This window comes from Spermophilus citellus (assembly GCF_964194105.1).
Source record: "Spermophilus citellus genome assembly, chromosome: 6".
NCBI lineage: Eukaryota > Metazoa > Chordata > Mammalia > Rodentia > Sciuridae > Spermophilus > Spermophilus citellus.
The window spans coordinates 160,092,751-160,118,127 of NC_138187.1; the positions used below are offsets into that span (position 1 = coordinate 160,092,751).

Below are 25,377 nucleotides of genomic sequence, written 5' to 3' on the forward strand. Positions count from 1 at the left end.
AATTTCTTTCTTCTGCAGTCATTATATTTGCTTATATTTTTAATGTGCTTAAGATACTAGTAGAGTTAAAGCTTGTATGTATTTCAAAATAGAAATAACTATTATGTGGCTTTGTGTACTTTTCCATGACAGGCTAGACCAGCTGCTGGAGACCCCCGACAACTCTGCAGAGGGCCTGAACACCCCACAGGGCCCTGCCCACCACAGAAGGCTCCCTCTCACCTGGTCCTTCGTCTTCCCTTCTCGCTCACGAATGTGGTTGGCAACGATCCTTTCCGTTTCCTCACAAAGTCTGGGGAAGTTGGCCAGCTGTGAAGAAAAACAGGTCTCAGTGTTAATACAGAACTCAAGAAGTTGTACTACCAGAAAAGAAGTGGAGGCCGATTTCGCCTTCTTACAGAGGGACGCGCAATAGACTTCTGGAAGCAAAGGTGACATATCATGAACTCCTGCAGAAGAGTGGCAGAGTCATCGAAGAAGCCCCCCAAACCATAATGGGTGGCAACCTTGTCATCAGAGAGGAGACGGATACTTCAAAACCAGTGTAGCAATTTCCTGGAAGGAAAGCAGAAACCTAGCCCCTACCTCACACTGTGCCCTGTAGAGGTGACGCTTAGCAAGATTCCAGGATGAAGAGGACGGAAGAGATGAGGAAAAGGATCAAGGCTAACGTCCACCTAGTGCTCACCACACACCAGGCTCTGTGCTAGGCATGTGTTCAATATTCACAACAAGCCTAAGAAGTGGATCTAATTCTTAAGTCCATTTTATAGAGGAGGAAAATGAAGCACAAGAGGTTATGTAACTTGCCAAGACCAAAACGGTGGGTCCAGGGTTTCCACTCAAGTCACAGGGGTTTTATATTTTTCTATTAACTTCAAGTAGCAGAGAGACTTAAACTTCTAATTAAAAAAAAAAAGATCTTGAATCCTACACACACACACACTTCAATTTTCTTCACAGGATTGGAGCTAAATTGATAATGACGTTTATTACAGCATTAGTTAGAATAGCAATATGACAGACAAAAACTATGAACCACCTACATACCTAGTGGCCTTAAATAAACTAAGGTAGATCCATGTATGAAGTGGGATGTGGCCATTTCAAATCATATTTTGAATGATCTCTAATGACAGTATTTACAACACTAAGAAAAATCAGGCTATCACATATATAATGTGATTACACACACACACCCCACCATGCACCCTCATCTCCTTAAAAAAAATCCAGCCCAAGAACCTGACAGTCCCAAAGGTCTCGAGCACGGATTATTTCCTCAAATTTCAAAAGGTTAGAACCAGGCCTCTCGGCATGACAACAAACTGCAGAACTTCACAGAAAAGTGGTAATTGTAAGATCTCCTGACCTACTAGTGCAGCAAATCTGCTGTCTGTGCACAGAAAAATATCTGCACAAGTTCCACAAAAGGTTATCTTTGTGCTATGCACACCTTTAGTCTGTCTGCATGTGTGCCTGTGTGTACATGCACACCTCTTCTCTACAACCCAGGGGTTCAGGCTTTCCAGGAGAGAAATCTGCCCAAGTCCATGACTCTGTACCTCCCATGAACCACCTGAAGTCAGTAAACTTAAATCCTAAGAGGAACCAAAGAAAGAGAAAACAGATTACAAGAACTGCCCTCATGGAGGAAGAACACTGAAGACGACACCAGGCATCGCTGAAAGGCAGCCCCCGAGTTACAGGCCCTGGCCGGCTGGTCTGGAAAGGGTCGTGGACGGGTAGAATTCAGAAACGCTGGTTTTGACAGCTGGCTGTCCAGCAAAGCCCAGTTCTTAAGATAGGAAGAGGGGTGAGGGTCCTGCTGACCCGCAGTGATCTCCAGTCAGGCTACCTGCCACTATCTCATTAGTCCACTGGACAGGAGGCCCTGCCCAGCTTGTGTGGCTTTACTGTTGGTTAAAAAGATTTTTATTCCTAAATTTATATCCCACCAGTCATTCACTGGGCAGCTAGGCTCAGTGTGTGTCATAGAACCCGACATTAAGACTTTACAGGGTTGAGCAGCAGGTGGATCATCCCGATCAACAGTCCTACACGAGAAGCCGATTTCAGAAAGAGAAAACTGAGGACATGAAGGCCTAAACCTGCCATAGGAAGGTTCATGTTCACCCCACGGTAGCGAAAGTCTCAAACTGTACGTCGGTTAAATGGCAAATAACTTCTAAAAAGCTTATTGTTCAAATCACTTGACTGTTCTTAAACAATAAGGAAGATTCAGTGGTGAAGCAATGTCACCTGTATGACTTTTGGAAACACGACCCTAAATATGGAATTCTGGGAGAAGAATTTAATGATGTGTATTCTGAAAGAAAGTAGCCCTGTAACAAATATTAACTGTGTTCAATATTTTAAGTTATTTAGGGTAGTATATCATTATTTTTGCGGGACTTCAATATAAAAATTTAAGCATGGACCACATTTTTCTTTAGAGAAAAAACAGTTACTTCAAAGATATTTCTATCCAATAAAACAAAATTCACACACTTATACTATTAATTGGATCTTAAGAGCCAAGCTATTAGGTCGCTCCTGGAACAGGCCTGAGCCCAGGAAAGATTTCCTCAGCTTCCAGAGTAACTAGTTCAGTGCCTCAAGCAGCCATTCAGGCCAACAGGTCACCTCTGCTCTCAGGTCCACACCAGACGTCACTGAGAGGCGAGACTGCAAACAGGACAAAACCTCCGAGTTTGCCAGACCTAGCACAACTGGAGACAGGGGCTCGGTTTATCAAAAAGCTGTGAGTCTTCAAGTGTCGCCCACTTGCTGCAAACTGAGCACTAACGCTTACAATACTCATGAAGGCACACGAGTCAATTTATTCCTCTTTCCATGAACTGGACTTTCCCACCAGGCTCCCCCCAGGAATCGTTTGTGTCAGGGTGTAACACTGGATTTATTCAGGAGATGAGAAAACTGTCCGACACAGCACGTCGGCCAAGATACGGGAAACACGGGTGCACCATGTCCACAGTGGGGGGCGGGGGACCACAGGCAAGGAGCAGCTCGGCCAGGAGCCAGCCACAGGGCGACGTTCTGAATCACACAGGGGTGGCATGATGGGGCATCCGGAAGACCTGGGTGCGGCTGGCAGAGAGGGGAAGGGAGCCAGGTCCCAGGTAGACGGGCTTGGGTAAAGCAGGCGGAGAGAGAAAAAGGGTTATTCCTCCTCCTCCAAGTGGGCAAATCCCCAAGCTCCAAACCTCAAATATTTTCTACAACTGCTGAAGGAATGATGAGGCCGAGGATGGAAAAACTTTTAAACAGGGCCGTGAGGAGGACTTCTGTGTTACTTAGCACGTGCTAAGAAAGAAAAACAGAAAGTCCAACTTTGGGTGAAATAAAACTGTTCAGCAGTCAGAAGAGGCATAGTCTCCTCTTAGGTAATCCAGAAAACATCCAGTAGGTCAGGATGGCTCGACACCGTGTCAAAACGGCACCTGGAGGTCTTGCAAGGTTTCCGTCTCCTCTCTTCCCAAGTTACCTCTGGTAGACACATTAATGAGCAGTTAGAATGGAAAAGGAAAAATCAGAGGGTAGGAAGGAAAACAGAGACCATGGTAAATTATAAATTAAGGATTCATTATACAGCCCTTTAATGAACTGTGAGATTAAAAGGTGACACTTGAACGTCCCTTTAAAATCAAGTCCCAGGCCTGAATTCCCGGCAGTACTCAATAAAAGGCTCAAACCAGCCTGATTTGCAGGCTAGTACATGAGGCACTGACTACATACAAGGCAAGAAAGCACCAGCCAGTTGGACGGGCAGCACGGGCTGGGGGTGTACAACACGAGTCACTTCATAGTGGAAAGCCAGCATGTCAATCAGACCTCCCAACAGAGCCTATTCGAGTGGTGCTATGTGGCCATCTCTTTCCTGCTTCAGCCCAATAGACACCCACCTGCCAGATCAATGAGACAAGGGCCACTTACACTCTCAACTGTTCATTCAATAATTGCTCTTGAACACCGGGCTGTTCCAGGAGTTGCAGGGAGAGCCATGAGCTTGTCCGGCCAATCCCCGCTGCCACGGAGCTGACAGCCTCCAACTCCCTGTCCTGTCCAGCAACAAGGGCAGCAAGAGACCCGAGTAGGGTCGTTCAGAGAGTCCAACGTGCCAAGAAGAAGAATACAGCTTGGCAGGTAGATAAAGAGTGGTGTGCACGTGTGCATTCAGGGAGGGGGCGTGCGGTTATGGATAGAAGTCAGACTTGGAGGAGGGCACCTTTGGGCAGAGACCCGAAGGAAGCCAGGGTGTGACCGTGCAGGTAGCTTGCACCACTACAAATGAGGAGGGCACATTTCTCCTGCTGTGTGCTCGCCTGCTGAAGAAATAAGGACGCAGCACAGTTGTAAGGCACAGAAAAGGAGAGAGAGCGCTTATAGATGAGAAGAGGCGCCATCTGCAGGCATACAAGCCGGCCAGGGACCTGGGATCCACTGCTTGGTTGTGTGGCTTCAGGGCCAGAAATCTACTTACCCAACATGCCGCAAAACGCATTTCTTCTAGCAGCTCTTTTTAATAGAAAATCCTTGCCTCTATTTCTAAGAGCCAACTAAGGTATTTTTTTTTCTCCTTGCAACACTGTTTTTTTTTCCTATTTGGGGGTGGGGGGGATTAATTAATTGGTATCATGGCAATCCAAGAATGTGGTTTCCCATAAGGCCAATAAATGCACAGTTGCTAAACTGTGGTTAAAAAGAAAAAAACAACAAGATGTTCCTTTCTGTGTTTCCTTAAAGGAACCTCAGGACCCTGTGATGCTGGAGAAGAGGAGGTAAAGAAAAGCAGCTGAAAATCCATGCCCACCAGAAAAATTCCAAGTTGAGATGTCCCTGAAGTGAAGCCAAATAGCTCATAAAGCTCCAGCATCCATGTCTGTCCTCCAGGGCCCCAGAGGCAGCAGTGAGAAAATATCTGAGAAGAAATGCATTCTCCGGGGTTAGAAGTCTAGCTTTGTGCTTTGTTATTTGAACGCACATAAATCCCATATGTTTTCCCTGATGTTTATTTATGTGGTTTAAGGAAAAAAACATTTAAAGATTTTACACATAAGGCATTCAACATGAGTTGTAAATCAAAACAAGGTTTCAAGTGTAAGAGTGTGTGTGTGTGTGTGTGTGTGTGTGTGTGTGTGTGTGTGTGGAGGGGGGGGGAATTACAATATAGCTGGAATAGTTATACATTTTCCCATTGTCCGGGGAAGGCTGGCATAATCATTCTTCTTATGCCAGTGAAAGTATTAATAACGTCCTCTTTATGTCTCAAAAATATGTTGTGTTGGACGATAAATTGTATAATCTACTTCTCTGTGGATTGTGTTCAGAAAATGTCAAATAATAAAGCCTCACCATACTCAACACTGATCGGAATATTTTGCTCTGCAGAAGATTTTCATTAGACCAGATTCAACAGTTCAAGGTGGCTCTGAGGAGGCCCAGACCAAGACCATCAAAATGAGCAATAATAAATGGCACATGCTTAAAGGAGAATCTGCCCAAGTGTCATCGTTACTCAGTGACTGAAGTCCTCTTTAAAATCAAGCAGGCGCTGCTTTGGCGTCAGGGTAGATGTTACTAGGTATTGACAGAAGGCTCCTCACCTGGGCTAGTCACTGCGCCAGGTCTGGGGAGAGGAAGGGAGAAGACACGGCTCTTCTTTGAAAAGAGTTTAGAATCAGCCGGAGGAGGCGCCCACACAATGAGGCCCCACAGTGTCAGAGACGCCCCGACAGAGAGAGAGAGAGAGAGAGAGAGAGAGAGAAGAGAGAAGAGAGAAGAGAGAGAGAGGGGGGAGAGAGAGAGAGAGAGAGAGAGAGAGAGAGAGAGAGAGAGAGAGAGAGAGAGAGAGAGGGAAGAGAGAAGAGAGAGGGAAGAGAGAGAGAGAGGGAAGAGAGAGAGAGAGGGAGAGAGGGAAGAGAGAAGAGAGAAGAGAGAAGAGAAGAGGAGAGGAAGAGAGAGAGAGAGAGGGAGGGAGGGAGGGAGGGAGAGAAGGAGGGAGAGAGAGAAGGTGCGGATGGAAGCATGGACAAGGGACAAGGAACAGAGAAGAGGCACGGACACACAGAGGGCCTCTAGGAAGAGCTTCAAGAAAGACGGCGACCGCCTGCATCTTTAAAACCCAGAACGGAGGGCAGGTGACAAAGGAGGGGAAGGGAGGCCCTCCAAGGAGGAGTCACGTGTACTAATGCCAACACCTGGAAACGGGGGAGGCCAGTTTATAGGCAGGTCCGTGTGGACACCCTGTAGGAGAAAGTGGAGGAGTGGTCAGGGAAAAGAGGACAGACCAAGGCCACAGCGCTCCCCATGGAGGTGCACATCAGGAACGCATCAACCGCAGCCAGAAATACTTCCATGACGTGACAGACAGACTGGAAACCAGGTGACCGCTGGGGAGTTAACTGAGAAGGGACCATTAGACAGCAAGCGCTATGGTATGGCTGTGGACTGCCCCCCAAAGCCTCATGTGTGGGCTTGTTCCCAGTGCAGCGACATTCAGGGTGGGGCTCTGGGAAGCAGCTGGATTGCCAGGGCTCTCACCTGTCAGGATTGATCCATTGAGAGCGGAATGATCTACTGGGAGGTGGTGGAAACTGTAAGTGGTGGGGCAAGATCGGAGGAAGCAGCTCCCTGGGGCATGTCCTGGAAGGGTACTTCCTATCCCCAGTCCTTTCTGTCTCTCTCTGCTCCATGGCTGCCACGGATTGAGCAGCTTTCCTCGGCCACACCCACCCACCATGGAGTTCCTGCCTTGGAGCCAGCCAACCATGGACTGCAACCTCTAAACACAGGAGGCAAAATAGATTTTTCCTCAACCTGTTGCTTTTCTCAGGTATTTTGTCTCAGTGAGGAACAGCTGACTGACACAGCATAAACTACTTTTGTCCCCAAGAAGTTTGTCCGTCAATAGGAAAGGCATGGCTGACCATGGGTTTATGGGCACTATTTTTTTTAAAATAAGGAGAGTCATAAAAAACTTAAGTGCTGATTTTTTAAATGTGGAGGGGCTGGTGCAGCACTTGCCTGGCACACACGAGGCCACACCCGTGACCCAGGAGGCAGCAGCGCAGGAAACGGAAGAACCAGAAGAGCCAGTTCTCTAAGGAAGTGGGGATACGGGCTCGAATCCAGCCTTGGTCAGGGATAAGGAAGCTTAGGGATCAGAGGACAAGACCTTAACGGCCCCACTTCCAGGCAATGAAATCACGAGTGAAAGTGAGGAGTAAAGTTACAAGGGAAGTGATCTCAAGAGAAGATGGAAGTTCAGCATCGCCACTCTGCAGAGCAGAGGAAGTCAGTCATTAATGAAGAACACCCTGCACAGTAGAGAGGGCAGACCCAGGGGGCGGGAGGGAAGGTACCCGGGAATGAGACTGATCTGGGGATGTTGTGTGCATGTACAAATACGGCATGGTGGACCCCACTGTTACGGATGATCACAGTGCACCCCAGAACAACACCCTGAAGCACCACTGAGAGTCCTTAAGACTACACTAAGGTAGACTCTGGGCCTACTGTGGCACCGACCACACAAATGGGATAATTATCTTTGATTTCCTCAGCAATCTGGGGGAGAGAGAAAACGAAATGAGAAATTTCCCCCCTCTTGGAGTTTCAACAGGTGACAAAGTTAATTCTAGCAGGTTGAACCGCCAGGCCAGGAGAGTAAAGGTGGTCCCCTCCAACCCTCTCCACCGTGGTGGGCTCCAAGGTTCACTGCTGGAAGCAGCAGACCCCAGGCTGGCTTTCCAATCTACACCCAGCAGTGTCAAGTGGACACTGAATTCCAAACCTCTGCTGAGTTCTTCCATCAATTCTCCAGTTAGCTCAGCTCCAAAGAAGTCGGGGAGGAGCGGTGAGCAACCTGCAAGCCCTCTTGGTCAAACATGTGCTGATGAGGACGAGGGCCGCAAGAGGTCACGGAAGTGCCCTGCCAGTGGGGACTGAGGAGGGAACACAGGAGTCGGAGATCTCAAGAAGAGTGGTGCCAGGCATGATGACTACATGGGCAGACGTCTTCCCCACTGAAGGCGAACTTGGGATGGAGAGGGAAAATGTCAGCCAGGTTCCAAACATCCTGACAGACACACGGAACAGCCAGGATTGATGGAGATATTGCATCTGAGGGTGGAGGGACAGGTACCACCCAGACCATAAGGAAGACTTTGTCAAGAAGGTGATGAAATCGCATTTGGAACCCACAAACAGAGAAGTAGGCAAATGTCTTGCCCGACTCAGGCCCTTAAATGTTTTACGGTCGGGCCTTTGATGAAGGAAGCTACAGGGTAAACAATCATCTCAAGGAGAAAGCTAGGTTTTACTTTATTTAACGCAGACTATAGAATGTTTTGAGAAGACAGTAAAAATATTCAGGATGTTGATCCAGAGAGAATAATGGAAAGGGGAGTTCAAAGGCTGGAAAGCAAGAACAAAGCCGTGAGTGTCCAGGAACAGGCTGTCAGGACCAGGCAGACTGGCGATTTCCAGTAAGTCAGATAAAATAGGAAATGATAAAAAAAAAAAAAAAAAAGATTCATACATACCATAAACACTTTATATAACTTAAAACATAAAAGTACACACATGTGCCAATCTTTTGATGTAAGGCCAGGGCCTGCTCTCTGCACATGGTGCCGCTGTTTGGAGTTATGCATCTTCTGTCTTACATAAGCCACAGCCTTCATCTGTGATGCCCAGTTCTGCTTTCTTTAAAGCAGGAGCAGGACCTGATCAAACTGGTGAAATAATCTGAATGCAAAACTACCTAGACTCTTATAAGCCCCAACCACACACATTATTTTACCATTCTCCTGCCTCTGCCCGGTTAATAACGAAGTTTTGTAGCTAACATCTATCAAGACTTTCCAAAGCATTTGGCTTTGTTTGCACAGAAACAAAGCTCAGCCCTTTCTGTATTTCATCAGTTTATTCACTGTTCATTTACGGTACACGACCGAAATAAGGACAGCCGGCTAACTAGGTTTGAGAACAAACTCAAGGGGATTGACTCCCAGGAAGAAGGCAGCTTCATTGCTGGAGGCCAGAGTACAGGGGCCATCTCAGGAGAGGCTTCTCTCTGAGCTCATCTGTGGCCACGGTGACCATCCCTGTGGTCACAGGGAAAGCAGCACCGGTCAACCCTGTAAATGGGTTGAGAGATCAAGTGAAAGAGCTTTAAAGACACAGGTGACAGGACAGGTTGCATTCTGCAGAGTGGACAAAGACAGCAGGGAGTGACGCGTGACTGGCTTCACATTTCCGTAGAAGCGCGGGATAGAGTGCTTTTTCTCCTGTGTGCTCTCTCCTGCCTTCTCCCTCCCTCCCTCCCTGATCTCCTGGGGCTTTTCCCATTTTTGGAAGAGAGGTTGGGAAGGGGAATGCAGTTAGAGCTCTCGGGGAGGAATCTGAACCTCCAGAATTATGTCTGGGTCCCAGGCTCCCGCCATGCCGTCCTCCTTCAGCCTCCACCTGGGAATGTAGCCTGCCAGCCTCTACTACCTACCCCTCTTCTTCAGCTGAGCCTTTCTGACTGGTCATGGGACCAGTATTCACATTCATGCCATCATTTGTTCTCTTCCTCTTCTTCCCACTGTTTTTTCAGGGAGGTGAGTAACTCTGTGCAAGGGAAGTTAACAACAAACTAACAAAAACGTCTGGGAGAGGTGGTGCATCCTGTAATCCCAGCAGCTCAGGAGGCTGAGGCAGGACGATAGCGAGTTCAGAGCCAGCCTCAGCAATTCACCCAAGCAATTCACAGAGACTCTGTCTCTAAATAAAATACAAAAAAGGCCTGGGGATGTTGCTCAGTGGTTAAACGCTAAATGCTCCTGGATTCAACCCTGCTACAAAAAAAAAAAAAAAAAAAAAAAGCTAACAAAACCATAACTATCTGGACATGGAGAGATGGTGCTGGTGCCTGTGGCAGCTATCATAAGCTTAGGCCCACCCTACCCCAAGCACCATCTTCCTAAGCAATCTTCTTCTGTTCCTTCTAGGAGGTACTCCTTCCACCCTCCTAGGAGTTCAACTGCCCCAGTCAATCAGCAGTGGGTGTCCATAGGCTTTGGGCATCATCTCCTTTAGTTTTCACTGAGGTGACATGATCCACATAAACCCAATCCACACATAAATGAGCAAGACCAGAGGGGTTAAGAATGATGCCCGAAGTCACACAGAATCTAGGTAAGTGGGCCTCCAAGGCTGGGCGCCAAACCATTATACACTGCTCTTCTCAAAATGCTGCAGCTCAAGTGGAATCATTGATAATATACAAGAGTTGTCTTATCAATACACACAATATCAATGATTCTCATTGAAATCACCTTCATCCACACATTTTATCGGAAACATGACTTTAGGGCATTTATCCATTTGTTCTAATGGATGCTCAGCCCAGGCCCTCTCTCTGGCCCAGCCAACCTTTGGAATGGGCTAAGAGAAGGAATTCATCTTCCCATCAGGACAGCCCTTCCCACCCAACACTTCCACAGTCCCTCCTTGGACAAACACAAAATGTCTGTGACAAGGCCAGGGGTCAGGGAGCGAGACCATGCAATGGAACAGGAGTAGTGGGTAGGTCCCAGGTCACCTGCTGGGAGGTCAAGTGGTCCAGCTCACCTTCTTGGTGCACTTCTTGACAGTGTTGATCAGCTCCTGCATCACCAGGTCCACGCTCTTCAGGGAAGGCCCTTTCAGCTTTACGATCTGCTTTTTGACTATCGCTTCAAATGCCATGTCCGGAGTAAACAGCCCCGTCCTGGATGTAGGAGAGAGAGAACTGTGTTAGATATAAACCATGGAGTGGCACCCAATACTCTTAAAAATGTTTAGATTGTCACTTAAGGTAAGCACCAAAAGTTATGTAGCATGGTTCTACCCACAATGCTACTACAATAACATCTTTAATAGTGCTACTCCACAGTAAGTGCCAATCTACGGGAGGTTACAAAAGATGCTCAAGGGCTGGGGATGTAGCTCAGTGGGACAGCACTTGCCCAGCATGTGCAAGGTCTTACATTCCATGTCCAGGACCCCCCCTCCCTTGCCCACCATTCCCACACAAACGCCCAGTATATTTTCTTGACTTATGATGTAAGTTTTAACTAATATTTAACTGTCACTTCACTACTCCAAATCAATAGAAGGAAATGCAGTGGGCCCTTCATATTGTTGGGCTACACCTCTGTGGATTCAGCCGTTACTAACTGAAAATATCCAGAGAAAAACTGTATCTCTACTGAGCATGTACAGACTTATTTCTTGTCACTGTCTGAAAAATACAGTCTAAAAATACAACTATTTACATAGCATTTACATAGAACTGGGTATTGTAAGTCATCTACATCTAAAGTACAGAGAGGATATACTGTGTTACCTTGCATTCAGGTTGCTTCTATTTAACTTTCACTTGTTAAATTATGTTTGGCCTTTGTACATAAACTCCAGAAATGTGTTTCAAAATATTATCATAGTTCTTTGAAGAACTTGCTGTGGACAGAACGTATGTGTCCCCTAGAAATTCTCCCCAGTGTGACGGTGTCAGGAGGTGGAGCTTTGGGGAGGCAGTGGGCCATTAAGGGTGGAGCTCTAGTGGACAGGATCATGCCCTATAGAGGCATTGATCAGCCAGCTCTGTCTGCCAGGGAGGACACAGGAAAGTCAGCAGCCAGCAAATCAGAGGAAGGTCCTCCCCAGAGCCCCCTGTGCTGGAACCCTGAGCTTGGCCTTCCACCCTACAGAATGGTGAGACATCATGTCGCTGGTTTTAGTCACTCATCTACGATCATTTGTTGTATCAGCCTGAAAAGACTAAAGAAAGTAACTTAGAACATTCTCACTTTACACAGGGGAAATCCGGGCCCAATTCACCCCGTCCACCCTGGCCCTCTGCTCTCCCATCCACCTTCCTCCGACCAATCACGTGTGAAGTCCTGGCCCCACAAAACCTGCCGCACCTTCCCACCTCTACCCTGGGCTCAGCCTGCCTCCTTCCCAGGAGCCCTTCCCGCCCTCCAGCCTCAGCAAGGCCATTCCCTCTCCTTCTTCCCACCACAGCTTTACCACCACACACGCACTCACAAGCACATGCCCGCCTCGCACACACGCACAGACACGCACACATTCACCTCACCTGAACATACACAGACAAGCACACATCCCGCTCTCACAGGCACACAAGCATAAGTCCGCACACAGCACCCTTGGCTGGCTGACAGCGTCCTAGGAACAGGCAGGGTTCCACTCACAAGTAACCACCGTCATTCCCTTTCCCAGTCTCGTTCCACAACTCGGTTAAAAGGAACCAGTGTCTCCTCTGTGCGAGTGATGTGCTCAGGAGCACCTGGGGCCTCCCTCCCTGAAACCCAGGCTGTGGAGAGCAGGGTCTCGCCCTTCTTTGTGTCTTCCACTGTGCAGAAAGTAGCTTGGTTTTGTTTTGTTTTCATTGGGGAAAAAAAAAAACTGACTGTGGCACTGTGGTAAATAACCAATGAGCCCAGACTAAGGGGTCCCATTTCTTCCTCCTGCCTCTGCACCAGCCTCTGTCCGGAGGATGAGAAGGCTACTTCTCTAGCCAACATTCCCTTTCTTTGGTAGCTTGAACTGAACACAGGAAAACACCAGAAACTTGCCTGATCCCATGTATGTTTTTGATTGCATAGCTGATTTCTCTTCGCAGTTCTTTCTCATTGAACTCCATCTGCAGATGCAAAATGAGCCACGGTTATGACACTTAATGCCTTTGAATAATAATGTTGTTGAATATTGCAGAATAAAAATAACTTGACTGAGTTATTAATAAACGGATACTCATGTCTCTCCTAAGCTAAACCCAGATGGTCAAAACATCTGTTTATATGAAGTTCAAGGCAACGTAGGACCCGAGGGATTTCTGGGAGTCATAGTGCAGCAGATTTTAACTTTATTATATTTAAGAGGTGCTGGGCATAAAGGATGACTTCTAGACATTAAGCTGGCCACTCACTGATTCTTTTGCTGCATATCAATGAACCTGCGTAAGTGAGAGTGTCACCTGCCAGGCAGCAGCACGCCGTCCTGAGGTTACCGATGACTGTCTTTTCTCCCTGGCCACTTCAACCACCTGCATTCAAGGCTCTTTATAAAAGGAAATTAATAATATTTCGCCAAGCCAATACAGGATAGAATGCAGGGTAAACGTTTCCCCGAAGCCCTGGGTTCCATAAATCTATTTGGAAGAACGATAAAAGTGTCACAGAGCCAAGTCCTGGGAGGGCGATCCCGCGAACGCGGGTTCACCTGACTCGGGACTCGGACGCTCCAGTCCCACTTCTTGTCTATTCCTCCCTCATGCTTTATGCCCTAGAACCTTGACTTGCCTCCGTCTCTACCAAACCCTGTGGCCACACAGTTCGGAGCCTTTGTCCTTCTCCCCTCTACCACCTCTTCCTGCTCTTCTGGCTTCCCGTCCTGCATGCTCAGCTCAGCAGCCTGGCTGCCTGGAGGACTTGGGCTGGGATCCACATCTGGGGGCTGTCTCCAGAGCACCCTGAAGCTCATCACTCATCGCACTTTAATAAAACAACCCACTTACCCGTCTGCTGCCCACAGCAAGAGCAGCAAGGAGCAGTCCCTGGAATGACTTAGCTGCCTTTGTTTCACACTCCTCGAGTGCACAACAGAGCCCCATTCACACCTCCAGACGATCACCGCTTCTCCTCATTCTCCTCATCTGATGGGCACCACCGCTCAGCTCAAAGCCAAAACCGTGGGAGTCCTATCTAGTCTTGTCTTCCACCCCCATATCAATCCAAGCCCTGCTGACCTCACCTCTCAAATCCCAAAAGGCACACCTCTCTCTCTCTTGCCAGGTCATTTAGTGGGACACCACAGAAATTTAAGTTTTAGGGTCTCTCCTGAGCACAAGATCCCTTTCAAGACCCTAGGCCTCACTGTGTGTTTATATTTATATTTTACTTTCTTCTTGAGAGCTCTGAGGTTGTAGACAGTGGACGTGCCTTGGGCCTGACCTCACTCTTTTCCTTACCTTACCCTTCTCTTGCTCTTTATGGGCCAGCAGGCCCAGTGTTTCCTAGCATTTAGCCAAAGTGGTCACACTCCTGCTTAAAACCCTCCACTGTTAAGTGTGAACACCTCACCCCAACCTCGGAAGCCCGCGTGAACTGAGCAGGTCCTTCCCGTCTGGATCCCCGGGGCGCCTCTGCCTTCTCAGCTCTGCACCAGCCCGTGGCTCTTCACCTGCCCTGGGGCCTTGCCCACGAGGTGCGCCCTCCTTGAAGACCTTCTCCGTGCTCTTCTGGCTGGGGCTTGAATGTCCCTCGCTCACAGAGAACTTGCCTGACATCCCATTAAAAGTGGCGGTCACTTCCCGTTGCCAAAATACCACTTTTTTATGTTCATATTTGTTCATTTTCTGTGCTTCTTTATTAGACCAATTGAAATCTCCCAGGTCTTCATCAGTGGCCCCTGGAACTCTGAATCATAGAAGGGCCTGGGAAATATTTAACTGGACAACATCTCAACTAGTTTTTGTTGAAATGATTTGGAATGTTGTGAAATTTCCACTAAGTAAAACTCAGAAAAGAAAATTTCTCTCCTGAATGTCATTACCCGAGTACAGAGGTTTTTGTTCAAAGGACCATCACTGACCACCCAAACCATTCAGGTAGCGTCAGGGCAAGAGGTTGGTAAAACAGAACATGGAAATGAAGCAGGGGGAGACGTCATTCAGTACGAACCTTCACTATCTCAAAAGGAAAGCGCTCGTGGAAAATGCGATTGATTTTAGCACCGCCGGAGAGCTCCAGGGTGTCCACTTGGTCCCCTGACCCTTCGATTCTCTTCTCAAAGTCCACCGCGAATTGCTGAACCATCCTAGAATTGAGACGGTCGAGTGAGAGGTGGCTGACTTGACTCTGCCTCGCCTTGCTATCCTTTCCTGGGGTTCCTAGTGGCACCTACTGGTGGAGTTGACACTGCGCTTTGTTCAGCTTTCAGAACATTATTATAAGAAACACACATTGTTAAGATTTATTTCAGATAATTACTAGAGTAAATACCTTAAATATCTTTGTCTTTAATTGCATTCTGTTCACTTGGCTGCAATCATGAAATGGTGTTTAAAGAATACCTGACATAAAAATTCAAGTGTCACAATAAAACTTGTAAAATAGTCAAATGGGGCTCAGCTCCTGTGACCCCACCCTTGTCCACAGTCCCCGCTGCTCCAGGTGAACCTCCTCACACTTGGGGATTGCTCTTGGTTCCTCCAGTACCAATGCCTCAATCTCTCCTCATGCTATAAATTTGCCCCAGGTGATCTGAGGGTGGCCAGAACTTTAAGAGTCATCAAGAACTAGTTTTTCCGACCTTCAGTGCTAGCCCCTGCTTCCTGGGAGTTGTTGGCCATATACCCAGCTGCCTGCTGCACAGTGATTTTCTCTGAACTCCATGCACCTAGAACTTGAATCACCGACATCTCCTACTCCCAACCTGCTCATTCTCCTGCTCTCCCGACTTTCCCCTCAGGGAGGAAGGCATTGCCCTCAAGGCAGGGACCCCAGGGCACCTCTGCTGCTCCTGCCTGGCATTTCCAGGTAGCCACCAAGGTTGATCACTCTGCCTCCTTTTGTCCCACAGACAAGAGACTCTTCTTCTTCACCCCAGATGCTGCCTGGGTTCAGCCCTCAACAACTCTTCCTGGGGTTTCTGACACCCAAGGTTCTTCATGGTCTGACCCTGGCGGCCCCTGAGCCCATCTCTGAGCACTCCTCCATGCTCACCTTCTCAGCTCACCTGGGGAGGACACTGTCAATGCCCGCCCCTCCTCACCCACCACCATTCCTGAGGGCCGCCCAGATCAGGCCCCTCCTCTGCCTCCAGCCCAGCACACAGTGGCCCACACGGCCAGCCGCTGCCTGTCCCCAAGGACAAGGGCCATGCATTTTAGCCATCTCCCCTAATTCGGCACATTATACATATTCACTAAATATTTGTTCAATGAAGGGATAAATTCTCTTAAGGTGAAAATTCAAAATCTACGAGGAAAAAAAAAATCCAAACCATCTAAAATATTTTTTTAAATTCTCTTTCATCAAGATTGTGGGCCAATTAAATAATCACAAATTCTTAGGCCAGAAAAACTAGAGTGTGACTGGGCTCAGCTCTGTTTCGTGTGTGTGTGCGGTTACTTTTACACACCTAGAAAGGCAATAACGGGACACATACTTTCAAACACTGGAGAAGATTAGAAAATCCAATTTTGGCTGCTCTTTCCCCACCTGGACCCCTGACTGATCCTAGACCAAGTTGTGCTGAAGGTCACATATCCTCTAGCCTCCTCCTTCCCGGGACAATTCCTCTCCTACTTCAGGGTCTCAAGTGCTATATTCTCTCTGACTCAGTGCCTTTCCTCAGTGTAACTCTTCGTCATCTGGGCTCCTACCATTTCACACTTCCCAGAAACATGGCATTTATCAGCTCTGTGTCTAAACAATTAATAGCTTCTATATCTGTACCCCCTGCTCCACCCTGACCCCTTCCTAGGAGCAACAGAGGGATTCATCACGGACTCCCTGGAGAACAACACAGAGCCAGGCCCCAGGACAGCACACACAGAGATCAGAGGAGGGAGGGGGAAAAGGAGAGGAAGGCAGGAGGGAGGGAAGAAATAGGCCAGAGAGGAGAGGCCTCCGAGGGGAGCTGAATCAGCCTTCGCAAGTGACAGTTCAGTGGGAAGTTCTGTCATCTGAGCCCCACGAAGTCGAGACCCAGTCTCTGCATCACAGTTTCAGTTGGATGATAAGATAATGACTAGGGCCTGAGCAGAACCCACCTCCTTCCCCTGTGTCTTCAACAGTTTTCACAAGTGCTTAACCACACCCAAGAATATAAAGAAAGAGTAACAAGGAAAAGCTACATAGCTCCTCAACTTTTAAAAGAGGAAATGTGATGCATTTAAGATGGCATTTAAATCATTTACATAGTTGAGAACCTCCTCACCAAGAAAGGAATTCTAATACCAAATTAAGGGTGTTTCCATTGAGAGACCGCAGTGGTGAAGGTGCCACAGAGGTGACCAACACTGTCTTGGAGGTGGACCTGGGCACGTTGTGCACAGGGTTAGGGAACAGACGAGGCATGAAGCAGTCAGAGGGAGGGTGATGTGCGAGACTTGGTGGCTGCTGATTCCCAACAACGGACATCCTGTCCCAAGGCCGCTGGTGTGAGTCTACCAGCCCCAGGGTAGGAGGGAGAAGATGCTTGGCAATTTTCACATTTGTATTTTTATGGTGCTACATTAAAATCATTACCAGAAAGGAAAATAAATTAAAACATGGCCTTATTGTCTGCATGTTATTATTATTTTTTTTAGCTAAATTCCAGGTTCTTGTTCCATTGAAAAACGCACATAGATAAATCACATGAAATAAGGAAAATAAAAAGATAATATGGACAAGGGACATCAATGCCAACGGTTGTAAAAGTCAGACGATGTTTTCATGTATTTACTCACTTCTAAGACTAAGGACAAACAGTAGCCTCCTGCGTTATCACTCCTGACTTTACTCACTGAAGACAATTTTGGAAAGACAATTATTGAACACGGGAGGAGCAGTTGGTTAAATTCATAATAACAGCATCAGATTAAAAATTGCTTCCAGAAGACATAAAAACTCAAGGGTCACTGTGTATCACTGAGCCTCGTCCACTTTGTTGCTTCTGTTAAGCTTAAAAAACAACATGACAAATAGGCCGCAGCCAAGGACAAGGACACGAGCTTCAGGTGAGCAAGCGGGGAGGAAGCCACCTACTGCAGCAGGGCCTTGGTCTTCCGGGTGGGGTCTTCGGGCTTGAAGTTCCTGAAGGCTTCTACTTCGTGCTCGATGGACAGCAGCTGCCCCTGCAGTTTGTTCCTGAAGTTTGGCAGGGTGTCTCGAATGTGGTTCGTAAGTTGCTAAATAGAACAAAACAAAATCACACACGTGTCTACAGTAGATTAAAGATGAACTCATGCGACAAAAACCAGCCTCCACTGTGTTCCTGGTCATTCACAACCTTAGAAATGACAGGGACATCAGAGGCCATGAGGTAGATAGTCTCCACTGCCCTGGAGATGCTCAGACTCCTCCGCTGACAGTCTCTCCTTTGGTTAACACACAATGTCACGAGTGGGCTGCCCAGGAGCGCTGCAGTGTGGACGACACATCAGATCATACATAGGAAGGAACCTGACCCGAGACCGGGGTGGAAATGAAGGAAGTCAAGAGCTGGAGGTGCTGCTCCAAGTTTCTAAGGTCAAATGGACCAGTGCGAGGGAAGCTCAAGGTGGCCAAGGCTGCCACCAGCACCTGCCAGCCCCTTGCTTTCTTGGCCCTCTGCAGGCAGTGCTTCCTGGCCCCTCTACCTCTAGACCCCAGGGCAGGCCTGGCTGGTCACCAGCTGGTGCCTTCAAGAGACTGAATAGAAAACCGTGTGACTAGTGAGAGAAAGCTCTCTGCTATTGACGACTCCACCTGACCTGGCCGGGGGCATTTCCTCTGAGGTCAGCTGCCACCTCAAGCTCAATACAGTGAAAACAACTCAGAACAAAGTTGGGAAAGGGTGGGGTAGTGCACACCTGTAAATCCCAATGACTGTGGAGGCCGAGGCAGAATTGCAAGCTTGAGGCTACCCTGGCAACTCAATGGGATCCTCAGCAACTTAGAGACACCCTGTCTCAAAATAAAAAGGGCCAGGGATGCAGCTCACGGGTAGACCACCCCTGCATTCAATCTCCAACATGGGAGGAAAAAAAAGATTGTTCAGTTTCTCTGCGTTATGTTCTTTCTGCAATGTAGTGACAGAAAATTCTGAAAATGATGATGATCATCTTGATCTGCTTAAGTAATAAACTTAGAATTGAGAGAAAGAGATGAACTTCACAGAAATGCAGCAAAAATAATTTAAAAGGAAAGTTAAACATCCCCAGATGGATGGAAGAAATGATCTTAACTCATCATAAAGATGATTTATGTGCATCCAAGTTAAACGAATATATGCAGCCAATAAATCCACAGTTAATTAACTGTCACTATTCTCTATCATTCCTCTGCCCACCGTGTGGATTTCTGCTGTGGGTATGAATCAGGAAAAAACAGAACAGAGGACTGGATCTCCAGGAGCAGTGTCCAAAGAGACAAAGACCCAAATCTCAGAGGAGCAGCCACCAGGAAAAACCAGCAACCACCAAATGGGCCTGGAGCTGGAAATAATGAACACACTTGGTTTCCACTCTTTGCTCCTCAGACTTCTCAACAGTAAAGCGACATTGTGGCCATCCTTTGCTCTCTGGAGCACATCTTGCCTTGGCTTGCATCACCTGGGTTCCTCTAACTCTTCTCCTAGCCATTCTGGATGCACCTTCTCCGTCTCCTTTAACAATTCATGCTCCTCGCCAGACTGGGAATTTTGAATTTCTCAGATCTGGTCTGAGGCCTCTTCTCATTCTACCCAGGGCTTCGGCAAACACACAAACACCCCGCTGCTGCTAAAATGTTAACTCCAGACAGGACTTCATCTCTGCTGTGGGCATGTGTGCCTGACCCCTGCATGACTTCTCCTCCTGGGTGTGTCCATGACACCTCAGCCTCAACTTGTCCCAAACATCTGCCCCTTGCTGGGCTCCCTATAGGGCTGCCTGCAGATCAGCATAGAAGCTAGGAATGTCCTTGACTCTATATCTGTCACCCAATCGAGCTCATCTGTCACCAAGTTCTCAGTTTTCCTAAACACTCCTCAAATCTCCTGTGTCACTTCCCAATGGCCCTACATGAGACTGAGCTACTGTCACTTTTATTATTTTTAGCCACCTGCCCTTCCTGGTTTTACTCCTAACTGGCCTACTCTTGGTCTTCTTATGGCAATACTATATTCTTTTTAACTGTCAGACCTGAGCCTGTCAAGACCCTCCCTCAGATTTCCTAAATAGCTCCCTACTGCTCCTTGGGTGAGAGCCCAATCTTTACTTTGGTCTAAGAACATCCCACGACCCTGCTACCATCCACGTCTCCACGTGCTCCTCTCACAACTGGCCCTTCCTTCTTCTCCCCCTAGTCTGGTGGTGTTTCCTTCAATTCCTCACAATCATCACACCTTTGTCCAGATTGTCTATAGAAATGGTGCCTCAGAATCAGAAGGACTGGCACACGTAGAATTAGCAAGAGAGTTGCTCTAGTTTCGAATATAATATGAAAACCTTTGAAACAGCAATTATACAGAAGAGATGTTCAGGGTAAAATGCGTTCAACTCTCAATCGACACAATCCAATTGTGTCAAAAGTGGGGGATCATCTGCATAATATAATTGCAATCATCTCCTATTTTTTAAATATGTAAAATCTAATTTATTTACAACTCTTTCCAATGGTATTAGTGATTTTCCTATAGGATTTTTTTTCAGGTTATTTGTCATTTTCTTAGGCCAATGTAGGGTTGAAAGCGGTGGTCTGACACAAGTTTTACCACTACTGACTACAGGGTGAGAATGTCACAGTTCCTGCACGACAAAACAGTGCTCCTCCTCAAGGTTATTCATATTTTAAAAGTGATACAACCAAGGGCTGCCTCTGAGATTCCAAATTCTCTTTTAGCCTAATTAAGAATATGAACGTCACCAAAGTCACTTAAAATACAAGTGCACCTCTCCTTCCTATTTTCTAAAACCTCCACTGTCTTATCTCAATGGTTCAGATATAATGTCCTTAACCGTGACCACCTCTACTCACCCTTCAAGGATCTGATGTCAGAGCGTCCATGACCACCTGACCAGGCTCACAGAGGAAGGGGGAAAGCTGTAGGGAATGGGGATGTCTGTAGGGAAAACTGCTCTCCATAAATGTCACTGTCATCAAAACTCAGGAAGGGTGACCCAGGAACCAGGGCATTTGTCATGATGCTTGACCACAACAGGGGAAGCAACGTATGTACCAGGGAACGTGTGCTGAGGCGTTGTGACAGAAGCGTGTGCGTCACGTGGCGGGGCAGGGAGACAGAGGGCCCAATCTGATTCTATTTATTGGGGGAAAATGGGTTATCTGGGAAAGTGTTTAGATTAGTGGCAATCAATGGTGACTTCATCAGGATTTGGTATTTTGAAAAATTTAAATAAAGGAACAAATCAATCCTAAACAAAACCAGAAAAAAAAATTTAACAGAAAGTCTAACCTAACCATTACAGCTTGGAATTCCACAGACAGATCCCAAGTGATCCTCGTTTCAGAGCTACACAAGTTTAAATGCTCAGGAGAACTACGACGTGTGGTAAGAGAATGCATGCTCAAATGTACACGGGCTTCACCTCCTAAAGAGACACTTGTCTGTGCTGTAAGCACGGCCCCTTGACGGCCCCCTCAGCTAAGGCCAACTCAGCTCCCGGGACAGCACCAGCTGAGCACTCACAGTCATTGTTTAAACCCTTTCATTTAAGCTGGAAGTCTTGCTTCAGAAAAGAGAAATTCAAAAATAAGATATTTAAATCCCAATGGCCTACACATTTTGTAACTGTTCTTGTTGCTTTAAAGAATTCCTTTACCTGATTCAGGACCTTCTGAAGGTGTGGGGTCCCCATCCGGTCAGCAATGTGTCTGTAGGCCGGATGTGAAAGAAAAAATTTCCTCTCTGCCAACATGGCTGCTTTAATGTCCTTCTTTCCGTCTATGTCCTTCTGGCTCCTGTTGACCACCCCCACGTAACCTGAAACAACAAACACACCACCGCACGGCCCCATGGGGCTTGGCACTCTCCTGTAACTGTTCTAGGGAGATTTCAGGGCTCTCCAACAGACTGAGTGAGGTAGGCAAGTGGGTCTGGGGGCCTGAAGACTGGGACCCTTTACAAAACTCCATTGAGACAATGATATTTTAACAAAGACCACAGACTTGCCTAGGGATAACTTTTGACATCGACAGAATAATACCCCTCACATTTAAAAGCCGTATGCATTTTAAGAGAGAATGTCTCTTCGAGTTGTGTTGCAGGATTGTAAATACCACACTTACAACAGAATGGTATCCATATTTGTGTAATCTATGGTGAATATCTATACCCTCCTTCAAACCCCTTCTTTTTCCCGTTTTCTTACCACTGTTATTTTAAGGAATAGTTCTCCTTTGGGATCATTTTTAACACCTCATATGGGAATACAGTGCCGTTCCATAAAGAGTGTAGCTGATAATAAATCCAAGCCTGAGCACAGGGAGACCATTGAGCCCGGGCCTCCCCATGCCTTGCAGTCGTCTCTGACATAGTACCAAGAAGGCCCTCTGCAGACCCAGGACGTACCCCTGCGAAGAGGCAGCAGCTTGTTCTCCAGCACGTCCCTGGCATCGGTCCCTTCGTCCATGAGATCCAGTTTGGTGATGACGCCGATGGTTCTCAGGCCTGCATCATAAACCAACCCGTTAGGACACCATCCGGAGGGGACTAACGAACTTCAGAGGCCACGCGTCTCCGGGCTAACTGTGCAGCTTGTCCTTTGCCTGTTCCTCTCTCTGACTGTGCCTCTATCCACTGTCACCCCCGTCTGGCCAATTTCTACACGAGGAGGAAGGTTTGGAAACCACCCATCTATATTCATTAGACGACTTTCCATTGAAGAGAGAAAAACAGATGCACCACAAAAATACTCTAAACAGTCACACATCACCTAACCAGGGGGGCTGTTGCCTGAGAAACACACCCTCAGTGGGTCTCATCACCGTGCAAACACCAGAGAGTGGATCTCCTTCAACCTGAATCGTGTAGGTGACTCCGAGTGTGATCTCTGATGCTATCAGGTGAGATGTAGGAGAATGTGAGATACAGCAGGCACCAGTGGAAGACAGCAGACCGAATTACAGCCAACCTTTATGGGTGTGATATACTCTGAAAACAGTACGGTAAATAAGCTAGTAACGCATTTATTGTCAAGTATTATGTGATCACATAATTGCACTGCTTCACTTTCTGACCACCAGCAGTACAGTAGGTTTGTTTCCACCGACATCACAACAACACAGGAGCACACACGGCCAACCACGTCATGATAGCTGTGATTTTGTCACCAGGCAATGTGAATTTCCAACTCCATTACAACCTTATGGGGCCGCCGAGATGTATGCAGTCTGTCACTGACCAAAGTGGTCACGCTGCACATGATCATATATGAATTTATTTTTGAACCACACATGAATGGAAACCATACATTTTAACTTTCTGCCCAAGTATCCCACCTGATATGGATTTTTAAAAATTTTTTTACCTTATAAATCAACAAATAGGCTATGCACGAACCAATGACGAAAGTGAGCTGCAGACCAGGCTCATCACTGACCCGGTCCTGAGCACTTGAAGTTAAAGAAATAAAAACTAAAAAGGCTAAGAATAGGGTACAGAACAGTGCCACCACCAAAAACACACTTATTGGTCTCACAGCACTATTTCTTAGAAGAGGAAATCCGATTTAATGGAAAGAAGACTGAACTAAGGATGAGCTTGGGGTTTAGCCTGAAGGCAAGTCACCTACCCCTCAGGGTCTTGGTTTCCCTCATCCGCAAAATACAGACTTGGAGACCGAGATCCCTAAGGTCCCTTCCAGTAATCAGAGAATAAGAACTTAGATCTTCCTAGCACATCAGATGGGTGGAGTTTGTCCTTGGTCGTCTTCATCATGTGGACACTGCTTGCCTCATGATTCGTATGAAGTTCATGTCTCTGGATTTCCAGTTACACATGGTTCCTGGAACACACAGACTCATCTTTTACTTGAAACTACCCCAAAATAATAGTGGCTGGTATGTTTTAAGCCAGCTATGGAGTTAAATGGCTCATTTATCTTAACTCATCTAATTTTACTGATTTTTGAAGATGAGGAAACGAAGGCAGAGAGCAACTAACTGGGCAGTGAGTTGGGTGGTCGAGGTCAGGAGCCCCCGCTTTTAGCCAATTTACTGCTTCTCACAGTAAGCTGGGGCGGGGGTGGGAGTACATGGCATGACTTGGGGGGTACAATTTGGGACAGGTAAAAGACATGGGAGAGGACTGCAGACAAAAATTAAAAATGGAAGCCCAGAGTGTGACTGCTAGCTCAATAGACCAGCAAAAGCAGAAAACTGAATTCAAGAAAACCAAGAGTAGGAGCCCAGAGGTGATCGTTTAATTTAGAGCCTATCAGAAAGGCTCAAGACTTGAGAGGTAGTAACTCTGAAGATAGTGGAGAGGGCCTTGACGGGGACAGGTGAGCTGAAAACAGGAGCCACAGTTGACATAGGCAGGTTTCCGTGGCTGACGAAGCCGGAAGCTGCCCCTGGTCTGTGCTGGCAGGACTGTGTAGGTTTGTCCTCTGGGAAGACTGACAGAGAGAAACCTCTGCATGTGAGGCACACGGCTCCTGGGGGTCAGGTATGGAAAGAAGGTAATTAATTGAGTCTCTACATACTAAATGGCAAGATCTGCTCTCCCCAGTGTAGTTCCCTAGTCTGACTTCCACCAAGGGCGGCTGGCAGACTATCACCTGACCCACCCTAGCAAGAGGTGGGAGAACTGGGCATGGGGAGACTAACCATCCCAAGAGAAAAACCCAACTGCTGATATTCAGAGGAGCCCGAACTAAACAGCCCAATAAATTACCCTGTCGTGAAGGAAACCACCTAGCAAGTCAGGCTTACCCACAAGGGGCTTTGGGTAATATTGTACCAATAACTATGCATAGGTAATGCAAAAGAGAGAAGAAATTTTTGTCATTTTTATTAATACCCTCAGAGAGGAAGGAGAAATCATTGCTTTCATGGAACAAGAAGAAAAGGCCGTAAAAAGAAGGTGCATGCAAGAAGTCCCAGTGATTAGAAATGCAAGATGAAGGTGAGGAACCTTCCAGAAAACAAAAGAAAAAGAAGTAAATAATAGAACAAAACATCCTTAAAAGCTAGAGAGATGGGGCTGGGGATGTGGCTCAAGCGGTAGCGCGCTCGCCTGGCATGCGTGCGGCCCGGGTTCGATCCTCAGCACCACATACCAACAAAGATGTTGTGTCCTCGGAAAACTGAGAAATAAATATTAAAAAATTCATATTCATTCTCTCTCTCTCCTCTCTCTCTCTCTCAAAAAAAATATTAAACAAAAAAGCTAGAGAGATGATCTTGAAGCTCCAATATCTGAGTAACTGGCATAGCAGGGAAAAAAAGATCAAATCGAAAAAGTGAGAGGGAGGGAGAGATCCTATTTAGAAATATGCTATAAGTCAAGGATATGAATTTGTAAACTGAGTGAGCTCACCAGGCCTCAGATACAATACAGACACTAGGAACAGATGGAAGATGCTAAAGAGCTCCCTGACAAATT

The 25,377-nt window shown here is 47.1% G+C and overlaps 1 protein-coding gene across 5 annotated transcripts in view; it reads right to left on the minus strand.

The window, feature by feature from the left end:
* DNM3 (dynamin 3) overlaps nucleotides 1–25,377 on the minus strand; it is a 432,335-nt gene that overhangs the window by 270,997 nt on the left and 135,961 nt on the right. For all 5 annotated transcript variants that reach the window (XM_081298148.1, XM_081298146.1, XM_081298145.1 and 2 more), the window contains exons 5-11: nucleotides 22,342–22,440; nucleotides 21,593–21,753; nucleotides 17,835–17,977; nucleotides 14,760–14,895; nucleotides 12,654–12,721; nucleotides 10,642–10,780; nucleotides 223–309 (exon numbers count right to left, since the gene is read on the minus strand). In XM_081298148.1, coding sequence (XP_081154274.1) covers nucleotides 223–309; nucleotides 10,642–10,780; nucleotides 12,654–12,721; nucleotides 14,760–14,895; nucleotides 17,835–17,977; nucleotides 21,593–21,753; nucleotides 22,342–22,440 — 833 coding nt within the window. The remainder of the gene's footprint in view (nucleotides 1–222; nucleotides 310–10,641; nucleotides 10,781–12,653; nucleotides 12,722–14,759; nucleotides 14,896–17,834; nucleotides 17,978–21,592; nucleotides 21,754–22,341; nucleotides 22,441–25,377) is intronic.